The sequence below is a fragment of the Falco cherrug genome, chromosome 6 (genome assembly GCF_023634085.1).
Source record: "Falco cherrug isolate bFalChe1 chromosome 6, bFalChe1.pri, whole genome shotgun sequence".
In the NCBI taxonomy this organism is placed as follows: domain Eukaryota; kingdom Metazoa; phylum Chordata; class Aves; order Falconiformes; family Falconidae; genus Falco; species Falco cherrug.
Genome location: NC_073702.1, coordinates 49,106,816 through 49,132,175, shown reverse-complemented (window position 1 = coordinate 49,132,175; position 25,360 = coordinate 49,106,816). Strand labels below are relative to the sequence as shown.

General features: G+C 38.6%; 1 protein-coding gene across 2 annotated transcripts in view; it reads right to left on the bottom strand.

Annotated features, from left to right (window-relative positions):
* Positions 1-25,360, bottom strand: part of SNX9 (sorting nexin 9) — a 63,546-nt gene that overhangs the window by 14,175 nt on the left and 24,011 nt on the right. The window contains exons 5-12 of one of the 2 annotated variants that reach the window (XM_055713574.1): positions 13,480-13,663; positions 12,579-12,729; positions 11,022-11,106; positions 10,031-10,156; positions 9,617-9,734; positions 6,694-6,824; positions 5,226-5,329; positions 1,941-2,044 (exon numbers count right to left, since the gene is read on the bottom strand). In XM_055713574.1, the coding sequence (XP_055569549.1) occupies positions 1,941-2,044; positions 5,226-5,329; positions 6,694-6,824; positions 9,617-9,734; positions 10,031-10,156; positions 11,022-11,106; positions 12,579-12,729; positions 13,480-13,663 (1,003 nt within the window). Of the gene's footprint in view, positions 1-1,940; positions 2,045-5,225; positions 5,330-6,693; positions 6,825-9,616; positions 9,735-10,030; positions 10,157-11,021; positions 11,107-12,578; positions 12,733-13,479; positions 13,664-25,360 lie in introns of both variants that reach the window. The other variant, XM_055713573.1, reaches the window with a different exon arrangement.

Below are 25,360 nucleotides of genomic sequence, written 5' to 3'. Positions count from 1 at the left end.
TTAGTTGCTCTAGCATCCCACACAATCTGATTTTCACAGAGCAACCCCTTCGCAGGGTAAAAACACCACAATAACCAAAATCCAAATCCCTCGAACTGCATAATTTTATTGACTATGTTTGATCAAGTTCTTGACCAGAAGTTAAATTATTTATGACAACCAATATTTCTTTATACATATCTATATACAACAGGTACCATTCAGAGTACTGAAATTCTGCTATCGGCCATTAACCTGCTACTGAATCCCCAGTGGAAACTTCAGTGAAGAACGTTTGGTTTCTTCTCACTTGCATTTAAGTAGTTTCCACTGTCAGTCATTTTAAATATCATAGAATTGAATGCATGTAACCATTGCTCAGGAAATGCCAAAAATACTTCTGACTAGGAGTTGGGACTAGAGCTGACAAGGAAATTGAAACCTAAGAGGCTACTGAAATTCTTCAGTTTTGCACATCCTTCATTTCCAGTTTCCCTTTTCCATTCAGAATGAATGTCTGGAAAGTTAAAAGTTAAAGTTTTCAACACAATCACATCTGACTTACTATGCTAACTAATTATTAACTATTAAGTACAAGAAAAGTAATTCTATACCTAAAGCACTAGTGTCGTAATTTAAGGAGATTTTAGTAGTAAACAAAATACTGGATTTCTACCGTAAGCACAAATCCCAGCCAGCCCTTAGCTATGGTGGTTTTGACCATTGCTTCTGTAACTGTGAAGCAATGCTATTTTTCCAGTCTCATCGGAGGGACCTTATTCTTTCCCCTGCCCTCTGCTTCCCCCCCAGTATCATTTCCTAGTGAAGTAAAATCTGTTCAACATTACAGCTGTGTCCTGTATTATAACTATTTTTGAGAAGCAGGAGTGTCTGTGACAAAATCATAGGCTCATTTAGGCTGGACTTTTAAGACCATTGAATTCAACTGTAAACCTAACACAGTAGAAAGAAACCCTCTTTTTCAAAGTGGGGAAACATAAATAATTTAAAGTTCACATCCTACACATAGTAAGGTCTGATATAATCACTACCAGAAAAGACTGAGCTTCTACATTTCCAGTGACCTCTGGTCAGCCCCAGATACTCAACTGCAGTGTCAGATTAGAAAGCTGCAAAGACATAACTCAGGAAACGTACTTACTCCTAAGTCTGGGGACAATGTTTTTTGGTGGGACTTAAAAAAAAGAAGAAGAAGAAAAAAAAGTGGAGGAGATTTATGTGCTAGGTCTGGCGACCCAAGACACTACAGCCTGCCCTGAAGTGTTTCTTATTATGATCCTCAGCTGTAGTACCTGCTTCCTTTCAATAGCTGCCTTGTGGTGGCCACAAACACTGAACACTGCTGTGGACTAGGAAATTAGAGCCCAGGCAGAGTCATAGGGACTTGGTGTGAAGTTCTGCAACCCTAAATATCTGTGGGAAGGAAGAGACAAGATAGGAGAAAAAGAATTGGGCTAAAGATTAATTTAAAATGAAGTTGTTTTTTCTTTTTTTTTTTTAACTCATTTTATCTTTAAATCACTCCTCCTGGCATGCAAGAATCCTAAATAAGGGATTAATAAAATGCAATAATGATTTTAAATAGACAGGTCTATTTTGCCCATGTTACTGAAATGTAGATAAATGACAAATACAGAATAGGTCCAACAAGGGCTTTAGCTAGATTACAGGAATTATTTAACTTTTAGTATTTTTAAACCTATGGGCAGGGACCAGATATTTCTGTTAACAGAAAGAAAAAAACCCAACCAAAAAACTTGCACAATTTACTCTCAGACACTGAGAGCAGCCAGAACACCACACAATTCTCATTATAATACAGGATTTCCTTTAGTTTTAAAATGTGCCTTGAATTATAAACAAAAACTATGACAAAAAAAAAACCCAACACAGAGAAAACCAACACAGAAATGACTGCTGAGTTCAGAAGGGACACTTACGCCCTGTACACCTCTTCCAGTGCTCTTGTCCCACTGTCAGCAGCTCTTTAACTCCATCATCCATTGCTTTGGTGAACCTACCCACTGCATCACATTTCTGTTCTCTGTGGCATTTGGAAAAAGCAAAACCAAAAAGCAGTTTAACAGATGCATTACACTAACCTTAAATGCAATACTGAAATGTTTAGTAGTGTCAACCATGTCTTAAAAAAACAAACAAACAAACAAACAACTATCAGAGAAATAAATTAATTCCTTGAAATCTCTGCCATTTCACTGAGGTCAGAATTTCCCTCTTTAGATACAGACATTTTTCACTCTATTCCCCCACGCCCATCCCCCATTAAACACATAGTACTGGACTATCATTCTTACTATAGTTAGTTACCTTAAAAAAAAAAAAAAAAAGGCTACTAGCTAAATATCCTCCCTATTGAGATCAAACAACAACAGAATAGCAAAATATGAACATGTGATTTAAAGGAAAATGCATCCCTAGAGCACTTAACACAAAGAGCAGGACCCCACACTGTCAGGAAATTAGATGTCAAGAGTAATGGACATAGCAGAATTCATACAAGAATGAACAAAAATAAAGAAAATAATTGTTCCAGATAATTTATATTTTTATATTAATATAACTTTATATATTATTAAAATATATAATTATATTATTTATATAATATAATAAAATTCTAAAATAGGTGAATAGAAATTAATATAGCCGCTCTATGGAAATATATATGCATAACCTCATATTATGCTGACAATACCATTGTGTTCAGTTGTTTTACAGAGGGGAAAAAAAGTGATGCTCAAAAGAGAATTCTGAATTAGTATGTGCCTTTTTACCCCTCTTTAAGCATGTTTTCATGCAGCTATCAAAGCTTACCATTAACATAGCACTGCATACACAGCAATGCTCTTTGAAAATTAGGAAATAAATGCCTAGTTTTCTTTAGTAGAGTTCAATGAGAATTATTCAAACTGCATCAGATCTTAGAAATGCTCTCAGCCAAAGCCTGTATGAGACAGCTCCCACAGCAAGGCAACCCTAAAGTAACTCCCCCGAGCCAGGGGCAGCAGCTCCAGCTGTGGCTCAACCACCTAGAGCTCCCACCTCCCTACCCACACCTACTCCCTCAACTGGAAATCTTATCTGAAGAGTTACTTGCACAGTAAGTAACTTTCCAGATATCCAGAATGCCCTTGTTTCATTCCCATTTTCCCAGTAGCAAACCATCCTTTAATTTTCTGTACTTCATACTTTCTGGTATCCCGATCACAGAAAAAGTTCATGAACCAGCCCTGGGTTACCACTCTCTGATCAAAACCGGGATGACACAGGACTGCCAAAGTACTAGCAAAACTGTTTCAGTAAGGAGCATCTTTTCACTGAAAAACCCCAAGAACAAGCTGGTTTGTCCACTTACAGGTATAATGCCTTTCAAGACTCTGTTCATAAGACACATTTAACAGCACCCTGAGATGTTCCCAGGCACTGGAACATGGTGTGGGTATCACAGGTGTTACAGCCACCCCTGCAGTGCTTGGAGATAGGTCCCCAGCACCACCCCAGGCTGCCAGCCCCAGCCCAGGAGCCCATACCCTCTGGTGACTGTTCCCGGCAGGCTGCTTACCCACCCTCACCCCATTTGGGGACAAACGGTTTAGCAGATCATATGCAGGTCATTCCCTGCCAGGGTCCTGTATACAATACAGACTCCCTCCCTCCTGCATCCTATGTAGAAAATCCTCCCTTTGATTCACTCCTTCAGCTTTTATACACTGGGATTTATATAAAATGTATCACATAAGTAGTCAAGTCTGAAATCCTCATGTTCACAGTGAAAGTGACCTGTAAATATCCATCTGTTTTACTAGTACAGAACTTTACCTATATTAATATGCCCTGCATCACTTGGATAAGGCCTGTGCTGGGCTATTTCCAGGTGTAGGTACACTACTGCTTTGCTACTATGATCACTTCTATCCAGTTTATTCACAGCTTCAGACACAAAACATTATCCAAGTTTCCATGTTCTACAACAGCTAGAAAAGCATGTCATGTATACTACATATCTTTTAGTAAAAATGATTAAGCGTAAAGGACTGAAGTAAAGGCTGCAGAGTAAATCCAGTCTTTCACTCTATGACACCGCAAAAATGTAGTAACCCATTTAAAAGTGAAAATCTAATAATTTAAGTAATTTTTCATTTTAAATAGCTTTCCATGTATTTCAGATATTAGAATCACACTGTGTGTGCAACATATACAAGTATTTTACAGAAATACTGTTTTCCCTGATGGTCCATGGTGGTGTATTGACCCTGGCTGGATGCCAGTGCCCACCAAGCTGCTCTATTATTCCCCTCCTCAGCAGAATGGTGGGGGGTGGGGGGGAGAAAAGATGGTAAAAAAAAAAAAGCCTTGTGGGTCAATATAAAGGCAATTTAATGAAGCAATACCAAGTCGCACACATGGAACCAAAGGAAGACAAGAGATGTTACTCTTTACTTCCTCTCAGCAGGCAATGTTCAGCCACTTCCCAGGAAGCAGGGCTTCAGCACATGTAGCGGTGGCTCCAGAAGACAAACGCTGTAAATAATGAATGCTCCCCACCCTTTCTCCTCGCCTTTATATCTGAGCAGACATCATATTGTATAGAATATCCCATTGATCACTTTGGGTCCACTGTCCCGGTTATGTCCCCCTCCAAGATCCTGTGCATGCCCAGCCCAGCAGTGAGGGGGGTGGGAAGTTGGAGAGACAGCCCTGATGCTATATGAGTACTGCTCAGCAGCAGCCAAAACACTGGCATCCATCACCACCCCTCCAGACACCAATACAAGCACAGCACCATGAGGGCTGCTGTGAGGGGTCAGCCAGACCCAGTACATCCATCTACAGTTATCCCAAGCTACTCGGTAAGTCCAGCACACTTTGGAACTGTTCATAGTTGAAAGATTAAAGATCAAAATACACAAGCAATACATGGAAGCCACAGCAATATAAAAACCTAACTCCATAGGATCTGCCAGTACTCTACACCTTGTCAAGTAGTTTTGAATAAATTGGTTTAGGATCAGTATTCAACCAGTTTTGCATAAATCAATTTAGGATCAGCATTCAACCACTGAAGTCAAAGAGACATCCTCTGCCTTGATGAATACCTCTTCAAATCCATGAATATATGTGCATGTTTACAATTCTAGTTTTATACTAACTCAGTATCTGTTGTATATCCAGATGCAAAATATCCATGCAAAAAGAAACCACCTTACATTTCTACCATGTCCAAGTCAGGAGCTTCTGGTTCCATTGTAGAAAAGATTAGGACTCCTACAGTTTCATCTTTTTCTGCCTTCCGCTTTCCAGTTTTCCACTCCTTGAGGTGGTGGGAGGTGGAGAAAAAAAGGCAAAGTTTGACCACCACTGTTCATGCATGTTTAAGGGCATGTACTTAAGCAGTGAATGAAATGCTTAGGAGAACAGTTAACCAATAGACCACCCATAAATCAAAAACCTAGAAAGGAAAGTTTCAGTGGGGCCAAGGTTTCTTGAAGTCTTCCCCTCTCCTTGTGCACTTCGTTTTCTAGATTCTGGGGTCAACAGACCCTTCTTGTATATTACTGAAATACAGTGTAAAAGCAATTATATTCAGCTGTCTCTGCACATGTGACAGTGCTGGTATCAGAAGCTACTCAAGAAGATCATGAGACTCTTATGCAACTGCCATACTAAGTTCTTAGTAAGAACAGATAAAGACGTTAAAAATTCCACATGTATTGCAACATCTGTTCTGTTTGTATCAGTCCATAAGTCAGACAGCAAGAACTGCTGACCAGCTAGCACAATTATACAATTCTCCGTTGGCCATCCAAATAGGACTTCACTAGGAGTACTACTTTTTAAGTTATTAAGCCTCAGAATAATTCTGGTTGGAAGTGACCTCAGGTGGTTTGTAGACCAACCTTCCACTCAAAAAGAGTCAGCTGTGACCTAGTTACTCAGGGCTTTATCCAGTCTGGTCCTAAAAACCTCCAAAGTTCATTTACTTTTTCAGCAAAATCTCTGTGTATTTAGAAGTATGACTGTTTTGAGGAGACAGCAGCAGAGTTTTCCTCTTTTATTTCCTCATCAGTAGATACCCAAATTAGTAAACAGAGCTTGAGCTCAGTTCATGAAGAAACCATTACTTACTGAAGGTGAAGATACTAAAACCTTTTAAAAAAGCATAAGAAAATGCTAGGGGGGGTGCACGGGCATAAAGGACTGGTTATATCAGGTCAGACTGCAGCATAATGCTATTACAATCCATTCCAATGAAAACTGTGGTTTGGAGGGAGGGGGGATTTTTTTAAAATATAGTACAGGACGAGACATATCTTAGATCTGCTACAAAGTAGCTTCTGTTAGCAAAGCAGTACCAATCAGAGGACCACAGTGATTAATAAGTCAAACAGAGACAGAGGAGAGCCAGAAGAGTTGTTATATACATTCCTATTCCGCTGGAGGACACTAACCGTCCTTAGAAGATGGCAACAGATGCTACTCGTTGTGTTGGAACAGCATATAGCATTTTGCACAAGCAACTTTATGCCTCATTTTGATCAGTCAGCTAAATTAGTAAACCCAGCAGTTTTCAGCTCATCACTACTGCCCATGAGGGGGGGCAGACAAATGAGAAGGCTACAAAGCTGAGCTCTTAGTTCAAACAGGGATGGAGGAGGGGAGCAATTTATCTCCTACCTTCTCATCTCGGAAATTGAGAAATTGCTGGAAAACTTCACTTTCTGAAACAACAGGATGACGACACATCCTCGTCATCCAAGCCTGCAGCCTTTCCATACGCATTTTGATAAATTCTTCTTCAAAGCGCCCTGTTATACATTGAACAATAATGGTTACATTTCTACTCGAGTATCCTCAACTTTTTTTTTTTTAAATATTTAAATTAAAACAGAACCTGTAAATCATCTGGTGAACTATTAACCATTTAATGACTCGGAACTTACAAGAAGGAAACCTTATGCTGACAAATCAGAAGAACTTTAAATTACAGTATGTTAATTACTGACCAAGAATAGTACTCCTTTTTAAGATAACCAGGAAATATTAAAAAAAACCCACACCATAATATCCACCCAAAATTCAAATCAATTTTTGGAGAAAAAAAAATAATAAACTTTCAGATGGAAGACTTAGGTATTCAGGTGGCTCAACAAAGAAGCTAAGTACGGGCTCGGAATGCAGGTATTTTTCTTATATAGTCTAGTACACCTTTGGCCAATGTAAGGCTGAGAAACATCAGAGAAAAAGGAACTACTTACTTTCCAAGCTGTCATGTCCTAGCTAACAAAGCACTGCAGTTGGACTGCTTAAAAAAAAATATATATGTGAAATTGGAGTGCTCAAATACAAATCGCAGATTTGAAAAAGCAGCACCTCCCATAAATATATTTCTTATAGATAAGTTAATGTGTTAAGAAAAAAGCCTCAAAATTTTTTTTTCAATAAATTATATGTCTAAACTGGTTAGAATACATCCATGTAAGACTAACTGATTTTTTTGATAGTTAGGAGATTTTTTTTAGCAGAAACTATTTAAATAACTAATTTTTTTTTAAACCAGCAGTGCATCATCACTGTGTTTTTGTAAGACCCTTCTAGTTTTAGCGCAAATTGCATCTTCCTGAGTGAATCTTTTCCAATCAAAAAAAAAAAAAGCATGACATCAGACTTCTGAAGTATCCAGTGAATAGGACTTATTTGAAAGGAATGAGCAATTCCCCCAGCATCAAACTCCTCTAATTTCCATAGCAGCACGGATGACAAACCTTGAATGCATATACTCTTTCAGTATAAATCTACTGTATAGTTACTATGGCAGCAGCTCCACAAGAGTTTCTTGTGGGTGGATTGTTTTTGGGGTATTTTTTAATTGCCAATATGGAAACTAGCAATACTAGGAGGTAAAGAACAAAACTACTGAAAAATGAAGTATGGATAAATTTATTGCAAATTGGCTAGGAAAAAAAATTTACAAAAGTCAACTACTACAGAAGATACATTATATAACTTTCAGTAATACCTTGTTTTGTCTTTGACCTATACTGAAATCTCTGCAGCATTCTTGCAAGGAATGCAAAACAACTGAACAGTAACACTTGCAAGTTATGTGCTGGTCATTAGACATATTATCACCAGCAAAAACACGAACCTGAGCAAAGCCAGTCTATCTGTAAAGTCTTGCTTTGCCAAGACCAATGGACAGAAATACTTTTCTAGATAGTCTTCAGAAAGAAGTCTCCTAAACACAATGAGAGATAAACAATATTTTTCCAGGGTTTCACACAATGTTTCAGAAAGAGGCATGCTGTGTTTTGGTTGTTTTGTTTTTGTTTTTGTTTTTTTTTTTATTATTATTTTTGGCATGAGGCAAATTATTCTCTCCCACAGACTCCAGAAGACAGAAATCCACAGGGAAGTTTTAACTGTGATGGCAAACTCTTGAGTCTTTTAAGACACAGTTACAATGAAATCTAGAGACCCCATCGTGTTCTGGTTTCCTTTTAGTCCACATGCACATGTTTAAATAAAAATACTGGTCAATTCTAAGCATGAGGCTAATGGGAGGAAGTCACTTCCTCACTTTTCAGTTTCCTCGGCATTTATCCCAGCATCTGCATCAATGCTTAGCTTTCTTCAAATGCAGCAGAGCTGCTGCATATTCAGTGATGCCCGCAGCCACATGGTTGGTGACTTGCCAGTTTTCGTATGTTTGTTTTTGGCTGGTTGTCTTAAAGACTGTACAAAAATCTTACCAGAAAGCACATAAGTGGAAATAGGCTGAAGTAATGCATTTTCCTGCTATACAGGTGCCATTCTTTTCTTCATGTGCACTTGAAAGGAAACCAGAGAGTACAGAAAATGCACAGGCACTGCCATATGCAATTGCTGAACTCATCAGCATTCAAAGGGTCCAATCCCACTTTTCATCAAGTCAGAAGAAAAGCTTCATAAGCTTCAGAAAGTTTGGTCAAGATAAACTGCCATCAGAACAGAGCAGAACGTTATACAAATGAAAGATGCTTTCCAAATTGTGGGAAAACAAGTAACAACAGAAATAGCTTCAATGTTTTACTTGTGAGCAAAAAACCAGTTTGTCAGGGGATGCTCCCTTTCCTCCAGGAGCTTTGAATAAAATATAACACATTTACAATCAAAAGCAAAAGAAAACCAACCAACCAAAAAACCCCAAAACATATACACCCAATCCAAAAAAACCCAAACCACAAAAGCAAAAGCACCCACCCACCCAAAACCCCTCAAAGACATTGCTCCAAACAATCAGCAAACACAGAACATAAGTCTCTCCAATAAACGTACTCTTCTGTAGTGACTAGGGTGGGGGGTTTTGTTCGTTTTCAATTACTTTTTTTTTTTTAAATCACTAGACTAGATAATTAAACCCGAGTTCTGAAATGATGCTCTTAGTGCTGATATTTCATTATCAATGGGCCATCACAACTCATCATAGTTGCGAGTGGTGAAAGGTTGGGTTTTTTTTGATACTTCCTTTAAAATAATAGGAAAACCAGTAAGAAATAACCTTGCAAAAAAGCGATCTCCTTGTTTCCCATCCCTTGAATTCAAAACTGGGAATAATCACCTGTTACTTGCTTGTCTGGAAGAGAAGGTATTGGAATGGCTAATCCAAATTTAACCAGGAGACGCTCATACAACCAGTCAAAGTGCTTGTATCTGTGGTTGACAGACCGATTAGTGTTCTGCAAGAGAAAGACAACTCTGAACTTTGACAGGCATCTACAGACAGTGACATGAAATAAGTGTGAACAGACTAGCAAATACGTGGAATGTAAATAAAAGTTATGCTTTAAAGCCTTGACTCTAATTACAGAAGAACTTTAAATGCTAGAACAAAGTAACTCTTTGGAGAGAAAAAGAGTGTGACAACTGCTACTTACTTTTACAACCCTGTTACCAAGTCACACAAGCTGCATTATTTATATGTACAAACGACCCATATTTGAGAGACAGAAGATCCTGTTTCAGATACACTTACAGTGCAGGTCAGCTGATATTCAATGTAGCTCTTGAGACCATACATCTTAGAACCTTTTTTGGGATCTGCCACCACACAGTCAAAAGTAGAGGTAGGATAAACCCACATTGGGCCATAATCACCAATCTGTAAAAAATTGCAAATATCATCTTTAAATATATCATGTTGTACCAGCTGCAATCAAGATGACAAATACTTTCTTCACTTGAAGGTTTCCATTATTTTCAGCGAGGGATTGATAGTGAGGAAATAGAGGGTTTTCTTGCAACTAAAGATGACTGACCACAGTTGTGTTTATGTTCTGTATTTTAAAATTTTTCACAAATAGCAAAGGACTGTTGAATTCTAGAAATTGCTACTTCAACCACATTTTATTAGAACAGCATATATCCAGAAGGGTTTGGTTTTTACATCAGAAGATGACCTGACCATCATGACTGAATATTGCAAACCTTTAAAAATGTAGCTCCTACATATTAGATAACTAATACAACAGTGTAATGTATCTAGATAGTTATGTGCTGTGTCTCCCAATCCCCAAAAAGCTTATTTTCATGATGGCAAGTAATGCAGATCCAGCATGACAAAAAAATTACTGGAAGTAATAATTATTTAAAAAACCCCAATAATCAGCACACTTCAAAGAAAGGAGTTAAGACTGGACCCTGAAAAATCCCTCAATGATACGTGACTGAAATGTAGTCTACCACAACTTCAAGATACTTAAATGGTACGCAGTTTTATTATGACAGTAATATTTATAATTATATGTTCAGTTATCAGTTTCTTCTGACCCAAAGACATATAGCAACCCCGAGCCTAAAAGTTACATTGGAGAAAATGGGATGGATGGGGATGACTAGAAATAAACAAGAAAAACCTCCAAAAGCAAACTCACAAAAAAACCAACAACCACCCGACAAGAAACACCCAATCCCAAAACAAACCACACCACCCACACGCAAAAACTACAGACACACTCCCAACTTACAATTATGGGAATTTTCTCTTTGGGTTTTGCTAGCTGCTTTGCCAACAGATACTGCTCCATCCCAGGTTTTGCAAATCCAGGAAATCTAACAATAAAATAAAGTAATAAATTTATTCTGTATTTTCCTTTCTGTGACATATGCAGAATTACCTGCCACTATATGAAACAACCCTTAGAATTTCTCAAGTACAGAAAAGAATTTGTGTGGATTACTTTACCAACCAACAGTTTGTCTTGAAAAAGCAGGAAAGTTCTAGCTACTACATCTAGCTTTTATTTATGTAACACAGGCCCCTTTTTCCACGGCGAAGTAGCTATTTGTGCTCTGCAGTCCACCAGAGTCCACATTAACAGGAAGACACAGAGTAACATCAGTCACCCCTCTGCCGTCCACCCTCTCTGGAAACGTGCACACACACACACACAGATGCCCATGCACACCATCCTGCCATTTCAGATTATGAGAATTCAATCATCTAGAAGAATGACAAACTGCAGATTTATGAAGTGCTTCTAAACATGAGTTACGCTAAATACTTTATCCACCAATTAGAAAGCAAGCCACAAAAAAATTACTGTTACGTCCTTGAAGTCTGCATAAAAAGTCTTATCAAAAGCAAATGGTCATCCTCCTTCTAATTAGAAAGATACTTAGCCCTTGAAGAACTGCCAACCTACTGCCTGCTTGCAGAAACACGAGTAAAGCAGGACTTAGTTCACAGGTAAGCTCTCAAGGTATGTTTATGCTGGTTGTACTGAATGGGTTTGTAACAAGTCAACGCTACAATGATGCAGAGGTACTCTTGTAAAACTGGCCAAAGCCTCCACCCATGAACAAAATTAACAACTGGTCATGCAGAAACAGTTGATTTTAATTACATACCCAGGGAGATTATTATTCTACAATCTTTTTCTACTCTGCTTTCATTCACTTAAAGATTACCACACAGCAGCTTCTCCGAGTAACAGCAGTTTTAGAATAAACAAACATGAAGTTGTAACATAAGATAATGCTAGTATAACCCTGACAAAGCTTCATGCTACTGTGGTATTTTTATCTAAAAAAAAAAAATAAAAATTAAGCTTTGTGTGGTATAAGAATCAACGTGGGTGGTGTACAACCACAGGACAGCAGAACTTTTCCCCACTGCTAGCAACTAAAATTGCTCACAAACTCTGGGGCAGCATCTCTGATCAGTCTCGCTGTATGAACAAGTCATCAATCACCTTTCATTTTCACTGAGCACACATAGTGTTAAAGACAGTTCAATTGTAAAGACCGGTTCAGAAGTTCAGACCTTGTAAAAGTGTCATTTGCCTGTATAACACTTCCAAAAATTATACAGCTTTGTCGTGTACTTTCAAGCTTTCATGAATCCGTGTTCTCTGATCGCACAGGGAGAATGCTGAACTACAAATCCATCTCCACTTATACCCAAAAAAAATGTAATTTTTACATTGCATATTTCAAGAAGGTTGAACGGTGACACATTTACACATCCTGACAAATTCCAATTCTTTTCAATATATACATATTTGCCCTGCATTTTCCATTACTTGTTAAGTGGTAACTTCATAGCAGCTCCACGAGAATTTCCACGCTGGAGCCCCCCAGGCTCTGATGCCTCAGTCTCCTTGTAACCAAGATAAGATGGTGAAGCTGACTTTGGGTCATCCCAGTCATCATCCCAATCATCATCATCAGCAGCTGCTGAAATACAGGAGGGGGCAGGGAAAGGAAAATTTAAATATTTTCTCTTTAAAACCCAAAGCAACTACCTCAGCACTCAAACACAGATAATCTACAAGGTAAACATTAAGATCTAGTTCAGCCTTCTGTGTTATTATCCTTATGAATCCTCCTCAATTACCACTATCCCCATCAAATACAACCTGCAAAATACTACACTAGAAATCCATTGAGGGGAAAAAAAAAAAGAAAGAGATACTGGTGAGTTAAGATTAATTCAATAGTGTTCCATATTCACAGACTCCAGGTTAGCATTCCCCAGTTATAAGTCTTCCTCTTAATTCAAGCTTTTACTACAAAAAGTTAGAGAAGTCATCTGAAAGGCTAACCACTTCATAAAATTAAGAATTTGAGACAACTTCAGGCCTGAGGGCACAAATTCAAGGGTGTTTAAAAGTTCCAGTTATGCAAAATGAACAACATCCCTGAAAACAGATGATGTATGCACAAGACTGACTTGCCAGATTTCCATACAATTTTGAGGCGTCCGTTACTGTGGATCTGATTTTTAAAATTTTGTTTTATTTTAAAAAAACCAATTATTTTAGTATCCAGTTTACCCACATGGCAACGTATTACTAAGAAACTGGCTTTGTTTTGTTTTTTTTTAAACAAGCCTCGTTCTAGAGTTATGAAAGATTAAGCAATTCTTACCTGCACTGTCCACCTACTGTAACTTACTCAAAAATAAGAGCAGTATTAACACACCTGGTCCTTGATATGCCTGTGGATGACCAAATGCTGCTGCTGCCTCCCAGTTATTTGAAGCACTGTTTCTCTGGCCAGCCGCACCTTCAGGTTTTGTTGCCCAGCTGTCAACAGCATTCCCATTATCCCAGTTTCCAGACTTCCCAACATTCCAGCTGGACCAAGGATCACTGGCATTGTTTGCCTATATTGTATAAAAACAAAAGTAAAGAAGAAATAAGCAACGACCATGTACTTTGTTCTTGAAATCTTTGATCTCCTGCTGATAGGCTATGAGTTTGCATTCAGCACTGAACTTGTCCCGACGTAGGAGCAGCTGCTAAACCTTACATTTCCAGCTATGCAACTCTTAAATGCACCTGGAAGAACTGATCAGCTTTCCAGCAATGAGGCACCAGTACGTACTAATAAGTGTTGCATCTCCTCAGGGAAATTAAACTATTTGTTCTAACAGCATTAGCAAGCATTCTTACCAGTGATAATTATTTTACACCAACACTGTAAGTATGGTGCATATGAACTATTAATTACATAAAGCCATGGACTAATTAGCACATTTAAAACAGAAACTCAAAAGTCAAGGATTAGATTTTTTCAAACGTTTATTTTATCAAATCAGATTAGCGCCTTTTATTAAAGCAAATCATAAGTTGTCTACCCGCACCATCACTATTGGTGTGACAGCCAGGGAGTTAAGGGCCAGCAACTTACTTAGCTTCCCTGTCAGAGCTTAACTCATTCACAGTGACGACAAGGGAAGAAAACCAACATCTGCCAGGGAACAGCTGGCATCTCCCTGTAGACTATTCTCAGCATAAGCTTCTGGTGAAGGTAACCACACATAACCTTGTGCTGATGCTGCTGTGGAGGCGGAAACCTCAGTGAAAGCGTGTAGAGCTGATGTGTCTCTAACTACTGCATCTATTTGTCAAGTTCATCTGTTGATAAATTGGATTAATAGCTTAGCATCCTGTTCAGCTCCTTGATTTTAACACTACACTTCTAAAAAAGTTGACTAGTTAAGTGCAGCCTACTCCAGACACTTACTGCAGAGATTAGCTGCAGAAAGAAAAAACACGCACACACAAGTCAAACCCCACACACCCAAAGTGTAGGAGGAAAAAGGAAGAGAAGGGGAAGGAAAGCAGAAAAAGCCTACAAAGCTTGGATTGTTCAGCAGAGGGAGAAACTGAGCTTTGTAAAAGGAAGTCTCAAAACCTACGGAGCCAGTGTATTGTTTCTATCACAAAGCAGCATATCAGAGAAGGGATACCCAATATAAATTAATTGCTATTAGGCTATAACTTTTACATGAATCTTAGAACCTTTGCCAGTACAGAAAGTTTAATAAAACTCACATTAAAGCCAAATTATTCTCTGCAAAAATGTTGAATAAGTGTGTTTCTTACACAAAATACAAAGAAAAAAAAAAAGTTCAGCTACTCCACATTCCATTTTTCTCCACTAGAAATTCTCTCATTTCAACTTTGAGATACTACTTAGGAATAAGAGCTCTCACTTCAATTTTTCCTAAAATAAAGTCAACTGACAGTTAGATTTCACAGACAGTATCAAACCTTTAAGACTTGAAAATGCTGTTGATATCATATAATACCTGTTCCTCAGGTACAGAATCTCCAGCATCTGGAAATTAAGACCAAGTCTCCAAGCTGAGGGGAAATCACCATTCAGAAAACTCACAAGTCAGTGGGTCTTTAGGAACCGTGGACAGATTCTATATTGATAGTTTGGGGTATTTTCTTTAAGGATGAAACTGATGCAAGAAACTGATACTACTCCCGAGGGGTGCGGTATCATGGAGGACTGATTCTTGGATAGCTGATACACAGTCCTACTCAGTAATTACAAAGAAGTTGCTAGTAGCTTAAACCAGCCTGCTCTTCCTATGATGTTCACCTGATATGGGTTTATATAAAGTGAAATAACCATACATGACATCAGTCAGGTTGATTATCTTTGCTAAATGAACACACATACACTGGGACCCAAACACATGGAAAAGCACGCCTACTCTAACATAACTTTGAGCACCTAGAAAAGACTATTTTGCATAGTATTCATTTGCCTATACTTCTGCAATATATGTTGTGCTGATCACTGGCAACAGATGCCTAGAAGTGGGACGATTGCCAAAAGGCTGAGTAAAGTTTTCCTCTTCTCTGTAGTTCATGTGAAATCTGGTACGAGTGGGTGGTAAAGAAACCTTAAAATCTGCTGCAAAACAAGGGGGAGGCAATAATATTAACACTAGGTACAGTACTAAAAAAGGATTGTCAAGAGCAATCATCACCAAACTTGCAGATAGTTGCTGATATACACTAAATGCTGTACAGCAAGGGGGAATGGATTACTTAAATTGCCCTCTCAGATGCCTTATCTCTATGTACCTGTATGGAAGCACTACTCAAATCAGAAAATTTTACTTCTGAGGTGTCCAAGAAAGATCTGGGGTAGAGTTCTTGCTCCTAGATGTATTGCACACAGGCTTTAAAAGCTGTGGGATATGCTATTCCCACTCAGCTCCTTTCAGCCAAAGCATCCACGCTTCTTTCTGAAGCGCTGGAGAAGAAGGTAACAGATGGGTTAGGAATGAATTTATAGACAACACCTCTCAAAGAGCATTTGCAGGCCTTTTCATCTTTCTTCAAATGTTTGCCTACACACACATACACACTGTAGACACTAAGTGGTAGCCAAAAATCAGTAAATATGGAGAAGGGTTCAGGAATCAGGCTTGCCATCCTCAAGGTCCCATAGCACCATGGACAACCAAGTAAAGACACAGCAGTTACTAGAAGGGTGATCTCTGTTCCAGTCAGCAGTTCTGTGGATGTCAGCAGGTGAAAACTCCATACAGGAGCCATTCATGTGGCTTAGCTCTGGTTGAATAAACCCTGATTAAGCCAGCAAAGTATTTTGTAAGCGATTAAATTACATGTTCTCACACCTTTAGTTTTCCATAACCAAAATTGCTAATCCTCTGATCTCTTTTTAGTCAGCACAAAAAAGATGAAGAGTGCTTGCAAGAAGCTGTTCTTCAGTCAATACAACTTTATACAGCACACCTAATATCCAAATACGCAAGCAATCTCAGATGCAAGTGCACAAAAAGAAATGCCACACCACACAATTAAACTAATCAGTCTTCAAATACAACATTACATCTCTTTGCTCCTCAACGTAACATCAAACAAATACACTGAGAAATTCAGGGATAAAGTCCTTAGAGGCACTGATTTTCCCTTTTGTAGACTTATTACTGACTGGCTCACTCTTACTGTTCTAGGAGAAAAAAAAACCACAACAAAAAGGCTATTTGGGGAACAGAGGGAACACATTAGTAAATATTTTAAGAGTCTTCCATTAAGGGCAGATTCAAACTCACTATAGAAACAGATCATTAATGGTTGGGGGCTGGGGGAGAGGAAGAGAAGTCTAGCATGATTTTAAAGATCTAATAATAGTTGAAATGAGGAAAAAATTGCACCACAACAGGAAAATTCGCAGGTTGGAGGTGGAATGTCAGTATCTTTACCAAATGAATCATGAATTAAACAGGAAGAAGTGACATCTTTGCTGTTTTCCAGAGAATCCAAAGTTATAGACAGTAAAGCTAAGCCAAGCCACTGAAGCATCTCTGCCCTGGTTAAATGGTTTTTGTTTGTTTGGGTGTTTTTTTTTTAAACCTCCTGGCTAACTAAGTTGTTCTTGGCAGACTCCTTCCTCATATTAATGGATGCTCCTGATGGATGAATAGATCCATTCTACCCCTGAGGGACAAAAGTCAAAACCCAAAACAAACATGATATTCAGGTGCTAAAACTAAGTTGAGTAGCTAGAAAGATCTACATAACTGTGCCATCACAAATTACCACCTCTGATTGTAAGAAATACACCTTGAAATCTACTCTGAAAGAAGGAAGCCATGCTGATGCAGCGAGTAGAGAGTCTGATCAGACCAAGGGAAGCCCAGGACAGCCAAAGCTGTAATAAGAAGTGTATTGCTTTTCAAGAGGGGTTGAGAAGAGACAGAGAGCACAGAGGAATGACAGAAAATACAAGAAAAGTCATGGTGGCTCAGTTGAATAGCTCACAGGATTTCCATCTACTAATTCCCAATTCAGCTAAAAAAGAAAAAAAAAAAGCGCGCCACATTTGAGGTACAGAATGGTCTTTTAGAAAGACATGCAATTTAGATTTGAGCAAAGAATATGCAGTTATGGGACAAGGGGAGGGAAGACATATCTTTTGTCATCCTCACTGCTTAAAGGAAATTTTTAAATATAATTACAGTTTGCTTAGTTTCAACTTTCAGCTGCTAAATATCCTATACATGTTTATCCAATGGAGCTCTCAGGCTTTTGTTTTTGTTACTCACACCTGCACGTGTAAATGGTAATCAAGTCACCTCTTTATGTCCTTGTCTTCTCTTGAGCTGATTTCAATCCCTAATGGTTTCTTCTTGAAACATAGATGAGAAATTTCAGACAGTTTTCCAAGTAGCAGTCACAGCAATGCCAGAAATGGAAGAAAGACTCCCTGTTCCCCTCTGATTTTCTCTAGACATCCCAGGATCAGGCTACAAAGATTAAACAAGGCTTTACCCTTCCTTTTTGGGAAAAAGCACTCGATTTTTGCTTGGGAACAGAGGACAGGGGATTCCCTTGTTGCCTCTTTTTTTGGAGGAGCAAGATTTGAAAAGTATTACTGGCTAAGGCTTTTCAGCTTACCACTTTCAATTACAAATGTCCATGATTCCTCCTTAAAATAAACGCTCAGTGAACAAAAAACAACCACCACCACCACCACCAGGAAGGAAAATGCATGCTGCAGTAAGCCCCCTGCTGTGGTGAAGAGGCTCTTGCAAGGCATGCCACTATAAGCATGCAAGCAAGTAGAAACGCTCATAGGAGGGCTGGTAAGATTATTACCATTACCAAGTCAATGCCAAACTACTAAAGCACAAGGCTACCTTATGAAATAAGTCAAATGAAAATAAACCTTTTAGAAAAAGAACATGCAAACACTGTAAATTGTGGAAAATTGGCTATTTTAACAGTCAGATTTTGCCTGAATGTATGGGTGCAGATGAAGGCAAGGAGTGATCACAGTACTAGTTTAATGACTTGCTGCCTGAGCCCTTGCATTCCACTGCGACACCGATGAAAAAAAGATCAAGACAACTCCGTAATTTGAACTGGTACAATCACTGTCATATGTTGGACAGTTACTTTTTAATATGCGAATGCGATGAATTTCAAAGCAAGCAAGCCACTGTTTCCAGTACTGTATGGAAGTCACTGCCTGGTACTTTGGTTAAATAAGAACTGGTCACAAATTGCTGTTACCAGTCTGAATGCAATATTGGGATTGAGATGGGAGCGGGGAGGGGCAGGGGGAAACAGTTACTTTCAAATTACATGTAACAATGGAGGATGTTATAGTATCATTATCTGTAACAGGAACCAGAAGTTACTAATAATGACAGCATAAATCACTAGGTATTTTTAAATTTTATTTTATTTTTACCTCTGGACAGTTCTAACCCACCAATTTTGTTTGTACTTCTTTTGCACTACACCCTTCTAGACATGACATGCACACAGAGAGACAACTTCGTATTTACTCTTACAAAGATCTACATTTACGCAGAGTTAAGGTGTTTATTAGTCAAGGAAGCAGTAACTTCCAAAATCCATAGACAATTGTAACTTCCATGTTGAACCTACCCGTGTATTTTATAAGGCAGTTTAGCATACTGGTTTAACAAGACTAACCGGATCAACCAAACATGAGTGAGTCACATTTCCTATGACAATACTTCTACTCTACTGCACACGCAGTAACGTCAGAGAATGGAAATGCCATTACAGGAATGCAATAACATACATGTCAAAATTTCCATGTAAGCAGAATAGCGCACTCAAGAGCACCATTTTTCTTCAGTCTTAGCATTTATAGCTGCTCATAGAAGTTTGGGGCTGGCAGTGGGGGTAATTATGGCATGCAAATTTAACAGTGACAATTTGCCTTTCCAGCACTAAGTTGCAGAGAGTGGAAAAGATATGAAGAAAAGCTCTGGCAACAGCTTCTTTAGTCTCCTCCTTATGCACATTCAACAGCTTACATCTACATGCAGGGAAACCTAAGAGTTGCCTCAGCTCCTGCGCACCAAACTACGTGTTTTCACTACTATTCATTCATCCTGCCTATACAGAAGTCCCAATTTTCTGAAGGGAAAGGGTTTTCTACAGAAAAGACAGTCCATTTATTTTCATATCCTTCAACAACTGTGAAGCAGCTTATCTTTCTTCTACTGAGAGAGAAACTACCCAGAATGATTTCATGCTTACCACTTGATAAAACAACACAAAGATGAGAGGTTTCTGTTAGCTGCTTCCTGTACCTGCTCATGGGGCCCTGCTGCTCTGCCCGTAACATAACTGAAAACACAAAACACGTGGATTCACTAATGTCACACTGGAATTGGCTGATAATTCTGCAGTTCACAAAAGTGTGAACTCTCAGGGTACTTACTTTATCCAGAACTAAAAGCTGTACGGTCCTCTTCACACAGCAGACAGCAGCAATTAGAGGATCAGTGTCAAGAAAAGGGAACAAACTTATCTACAAATGCAACTTATGGACAGCTACAATGACTATTTTTGTATCTTAATTACTGTGAAGGCACATCTACAGCTCTTATGTCAACACAGCTGGCGATCCACTTCCACCTTGCAACACAGGCAGTACTCCATTTTAATTTCATTTATACATTTTTAATACCAGTTTTCTATTCTCGGAGGGGAGGAAACAAAGCGAGACTTCAAGCTCTAGAGGGAAGGGAGGAGAAACCATACAGACTAAAATATATAGTATACTGAAATGTATAGCATTTCTATCTTATGTTCAAACATACACGTTAGGATGTAAATAGCTGGACTACATGGCTAATTGTACATACAGTTTGTTTACAGCCCACTAATAAGTATACTGTACACATAAAATTTTAGCTTATTAAAGAGAACTAGTTTGGGTCCATATAGATGTAATTTGCATTTCATTTAGATGAAATCTAAAAAACTCAGATAAACACTATTGTTAAAATGGGAAGATGATAATTGTTCACAACTTTTGAAACATTTTAAATTAGATAAATGAAAACCCACCAGAAGCTGTGGTTTAGAATGGAGAGATCTTCGCTGTTAAAACAGCGGTTTCTGAACTTGGAACATGTGCAAAATAAATGCAAGTACGTCTGTGAATTGACAAAAACTAGTTTTGATCACTGAAAAAAACCCACAGCCGGAGAAGACTACTCAGAACAAATTTTACATTAATGCTTATATTTCCATACATACTTTAATTATGAAGGCTCCAAACACCACCAAGCTAACACTGCTTGGTCAACTGCAATAAGAAACACTTTTTAAGTGTGAAACAGGGTATCTGTTGTTGCTACAGCCCCTGGAAGCAACTCGGTATCAAAGAACTACTACCAGAGAAATTCTGAGTTCAATATATATCAAGATGTTTATTTGGTTTAACCTGCCATAATTTATATCCCTTTCAGTGCCATTATCACCACTGTTATTCTAATACCAGAAGAGTTTACAGACAACTTACCTTAATTCATATAGGCAATTCTAACAAACAGAAAAAACATAAATGCTGATAGACTTACTCACTGGTTGTTCCAAATTGCAGTCTAAAATTTGCACCCTGCATTGTGGCTCAGAGGAACAGTGGATTGACAGAGAAGAAAGACTTTCCATTCCCCTTGCTTCCTCTGTCCAAGGATTACAACATCAAAACAGCATGAGACCCATACAAAAGCCATGCAACAGCCTCCATCTCTGGCAGCTAAGGGCTACTGAAATTTTATTTTCTTGAATAATTTCTTAAAGGCTTTTCAGACATTAAACCACAAACGTTACAGGCAAATGCAACACTAAACTATCTACTTTTCTTCCGAGTGTAAAAATAGTCCCTTTGAGTAATTTTTTTCCCCTTGTTTGTGTATAATTAGCTTCATTGTTTCCTCTGATTGCTTCTATCTCCCCAATATCTTCTAAAGCTAGCTCTTTAAAAGAGCAGCTGGAAGCTTGACGCAGACAGCTATTGCTGGGACACTACTGATGCAAGGAACGAGTTGGGGAAGAACGAACTGCAAAGGGTCATGCAAAATTCTTCTTCATAAGTGCCTCTGTGCCCCTTTTCTACCGCCACTTTACATCTGTGGCAAACCCAGGTAAGGTACAACACCAAAGTGTTGCTGTGGTCCTATCTTTCTCAACGAAGAAAAGGAAGTAAAAGCAGCTGCTTCTAGTTATTGCTTATTAATTACTTTTCAGGAGATTATTTACTGAACAATGTTAGAAAAGCACAGAGAGAGAGTAGGAAATATTTGAGCTGACAATGTTTTATTAATGCCAAAGTTATGGATTCCAGAGCAGGAAACCAAAAGCCTTGTTTGCCTGGAAAGCAACTAGATAAGATTTTGAGAGAGAGATACACGTGCACAGAAACTGATCTAGGAAAACTGTAATGATGTAGGGTTCTGTATTACATGCAGCATTGCTACTTAAGAAAAGCAGTCATCCTCCCAGATCTATCAAGCCATATGAAGATATGCGGGCAAAAATATACTGTATAAAGCTAAAAAAAATATATTTGTTGGAATTTCATTCAAATATAACTGGTCTGGGATAGAGTAAATTTTCTTCAGAGTAGCTGGTATGGTGCTATGTTTTGGATCTGGAACCAAAACGCTGTTGATAACACAGGGATTTAATTATTGCTGAACAGCGCTTGCATAGTGTCAAGGCTGCCTCTGTTTCTCACTCTGTCTTGCCAGCAAGTGGGCTGGGGGTGCACAAGAGGCTGGGAGGGGACACAGCCACAACAGCTGACCCAACTGACTGAAGGGATATTTCCTAACATATGACATTGTGCTCAGCAATAGGTGCTACAGGGAAGAAAGAAGAAGGAGATATGTTCAGTTACAGCATTTGTCTTCCCAAGTAACAGTCATGTGTGACAGAGCCCTGCTTTCCTGGAGATGGCTGAACACCAGCCTGCCAATGGGAAGTAGTGAATTAATTCCTTATTTTGCTTTGCTTGCATGCACAGCTTTTTTATTAAACTGCCTTTATCCCAACCCATGAGTTTTCAATATTTATACTTCTGATTGTCTCCCCCATCCCACTGCGGGGGGAAGTGAGCAAGTGGCTGGGTGGGGCTGAGCTGTCTACCAGGATTACACTACAAAACTGTGGTTTAACTGGTCTCAAAGAAAACCATAAACGACACACACCCCCACCCCACACCCCCATTTCAACTCAACCAGATCTATTTTTTTTAATAAGGCTCGGTACTGAAACACTATGCAACAACTTAGGGTTTTTACTTACTGTTAGAAGAAGAGAAGGAATTCTAAAAATTCAAACATCTTTTGACTTACTGGAATTGGGGAGCGAGAGTGTTGTGCGATTATGTGTATGTTAAAGTAACTTCTTCAACACAGCAGAAGTAAGAAAAATCTGTTTAGATGTGCTTTTATAAAGTCATCTCCCCACCCCGTTACTATAAAATAGATAGCATAAAGTGTCAGCATTTAGGAATGCCGCTATTTCTTATTCAGCCACCAGACAACATCTATGAACGTTTTAATTCCCACTACTGTGCCACCTTCAGCATTGATTCTATTTACATTGACATAATTTGTTATTTTTCTTTGCTCTCCATAGCCTGAACACACAAGTTTCATTTAAGATGAAGTGCTTTGTATATTGACCTAGTCAGTTGTTAAAGCACTTGAAAAGAGTAAGTCAATTGCTTTCAACTGTGCATCTGAATATAGATCAAAGTGCCTGAGTGAACTCACATTAAACAATGTTAATGTTATAACCAAATACAGAAGAATACATCTAGGAAGAAGGGGCATACACACAAAGTTGAAGACTCTATTCTTATAAGCAGTGGCTCTAAAAGAGAAGCCAGTATGCAGGGGATGAGCGACTCAGTATAACCTCCTGATGCAGTCTTACAGGAATCGGTGCAATCTTTCACTGTGTCAGGCTTTTCTACACCAGAACAGCAACATCAAACCTGTTTGACATCATGCAACGTACACAGGAGCAATGCACACATTTTACAGACAAGTCACAAGATCGAAGAGACTGCAAAAGAAAGCTTTTTTTGTGAGGGCAGGAAAAGTGTCTTACACTAGACAGACAAAACAAACAGAATTTCTTAATCAAGAGGACAACTGGCCATAGAATTTTTGCAAGGAGAAAATACCACGCACTAGGGAGCTCTCTGATCTGGGAGAACATCCTAGCAGTTGAAAGTGGAAAACTAACAGATACATGCCAGAAGCTGAAGAAACAAGTCTTCAAATAAAGATCTGCAGTTTTTCTAGAAACTACATACAACCAAACAGCAGTTACTGAGCTCATTTAAAGAAAAAACAAACAACTTTGAGAAAACGCAATGAACTTACGAGATAAAGTTCTGACCATGCAACAGGAGGGTTCTTGCTATGAAAAAAACAGGAAAACAAAAGACCCTGACACACCAGCCTAAGGAAATTTGCTTCCCTCACATCTTGTGTGGCCTTGGCTGCATCCAGGTGCACAGTCTCCTCCTCTCTCTCTCCCCTATTAATGTTAGCAATATAGTTTTACTATAATAGACTATGGTACAGTGGTTCCCCCAACAGTCTCACACAGCACTTGAAGGATAATAGAGAGGGGGACACATACAAGAGTAAGGCACCAACACAGATGAGTCCAGCTGTTTGCCTGAAGTTACTCCTTCCCAAACAGCTGCTATGACAAAACTGCAATTTGTATGTGTTACAGGGCCAGTATACTGCTGATCCTGTGTAAACTGTAAAGTGACCATATTTTCAAGCTTTTCCCTCCTCTACAAATGCAAATTCCAAATCTAGATTGCCGTAGTATTCTATTATTAAGAATATAATAGATATTTTTATTTTAACCTTTCCCCCATACAGGCAAGGGCTTTTTTCTTCTCTTCTCCAGGCACAAGTACCTTGTGTTAAGCACTGATCAAGCTCCGATAGATACATCTACCACCATGCAAAATATTCTACGTTTATTATCCCATTAAGTAATTCTTCCTAGATCAAATTAAGTATATGTTTTTCTTCCTTCAGAGGAGTAAGAGTATTCAGATTTAACAGAAGTAGCTGCTGCAAGTAAGTCAAGCTTCCCTGAAAGTAAAGTTTAGCTAGAAACTCTATAGGAGGAAAAACTGGGACAAGGGTAACAGAGTAGAAGTGAGGTTCCCACTATACCTTCAAATTACTGTAGAGTTTTACTGAAGGAAAACAAACCTATAATCAATACTTTCGGCTCAGTATGACAAAATAAATTCATGATGCATTTCAAGAGTTTTGTGTTTAGCCTAAATATTAACTGGGCATTAAAAAAAAATAAAAAATAGTTCTAAGCATTGAGACAGTCACAGTGAGGCCTGGATTTCCCACTGTATGTGGGATCACAGAATTACAACCCTGACATTGTCTGGCTGAATACAAGGAAGTGCAAATCAAACACTATACAGTCAATGAACTCTTACATTCACTGTCAAACACAAATGCCCCATGTACAGTTTTCAAGAGATCTCACTTCATCTCAAAGTCTTGTGGTACAAGTTGCAGTTAAGAAAACTAATAACTGATATTTAACTGACCCACAAACCAGGCATGTGTCCCCAGCTTGCTGAAGTAAAGCATTTACTTTCCAACACAAAAGATCTTTGCATGCTGCTGTTGGAAAAAGCAGATTTTGTACTTCTGTTATCTATGGACTTCAAAATATTTAACTGTTCC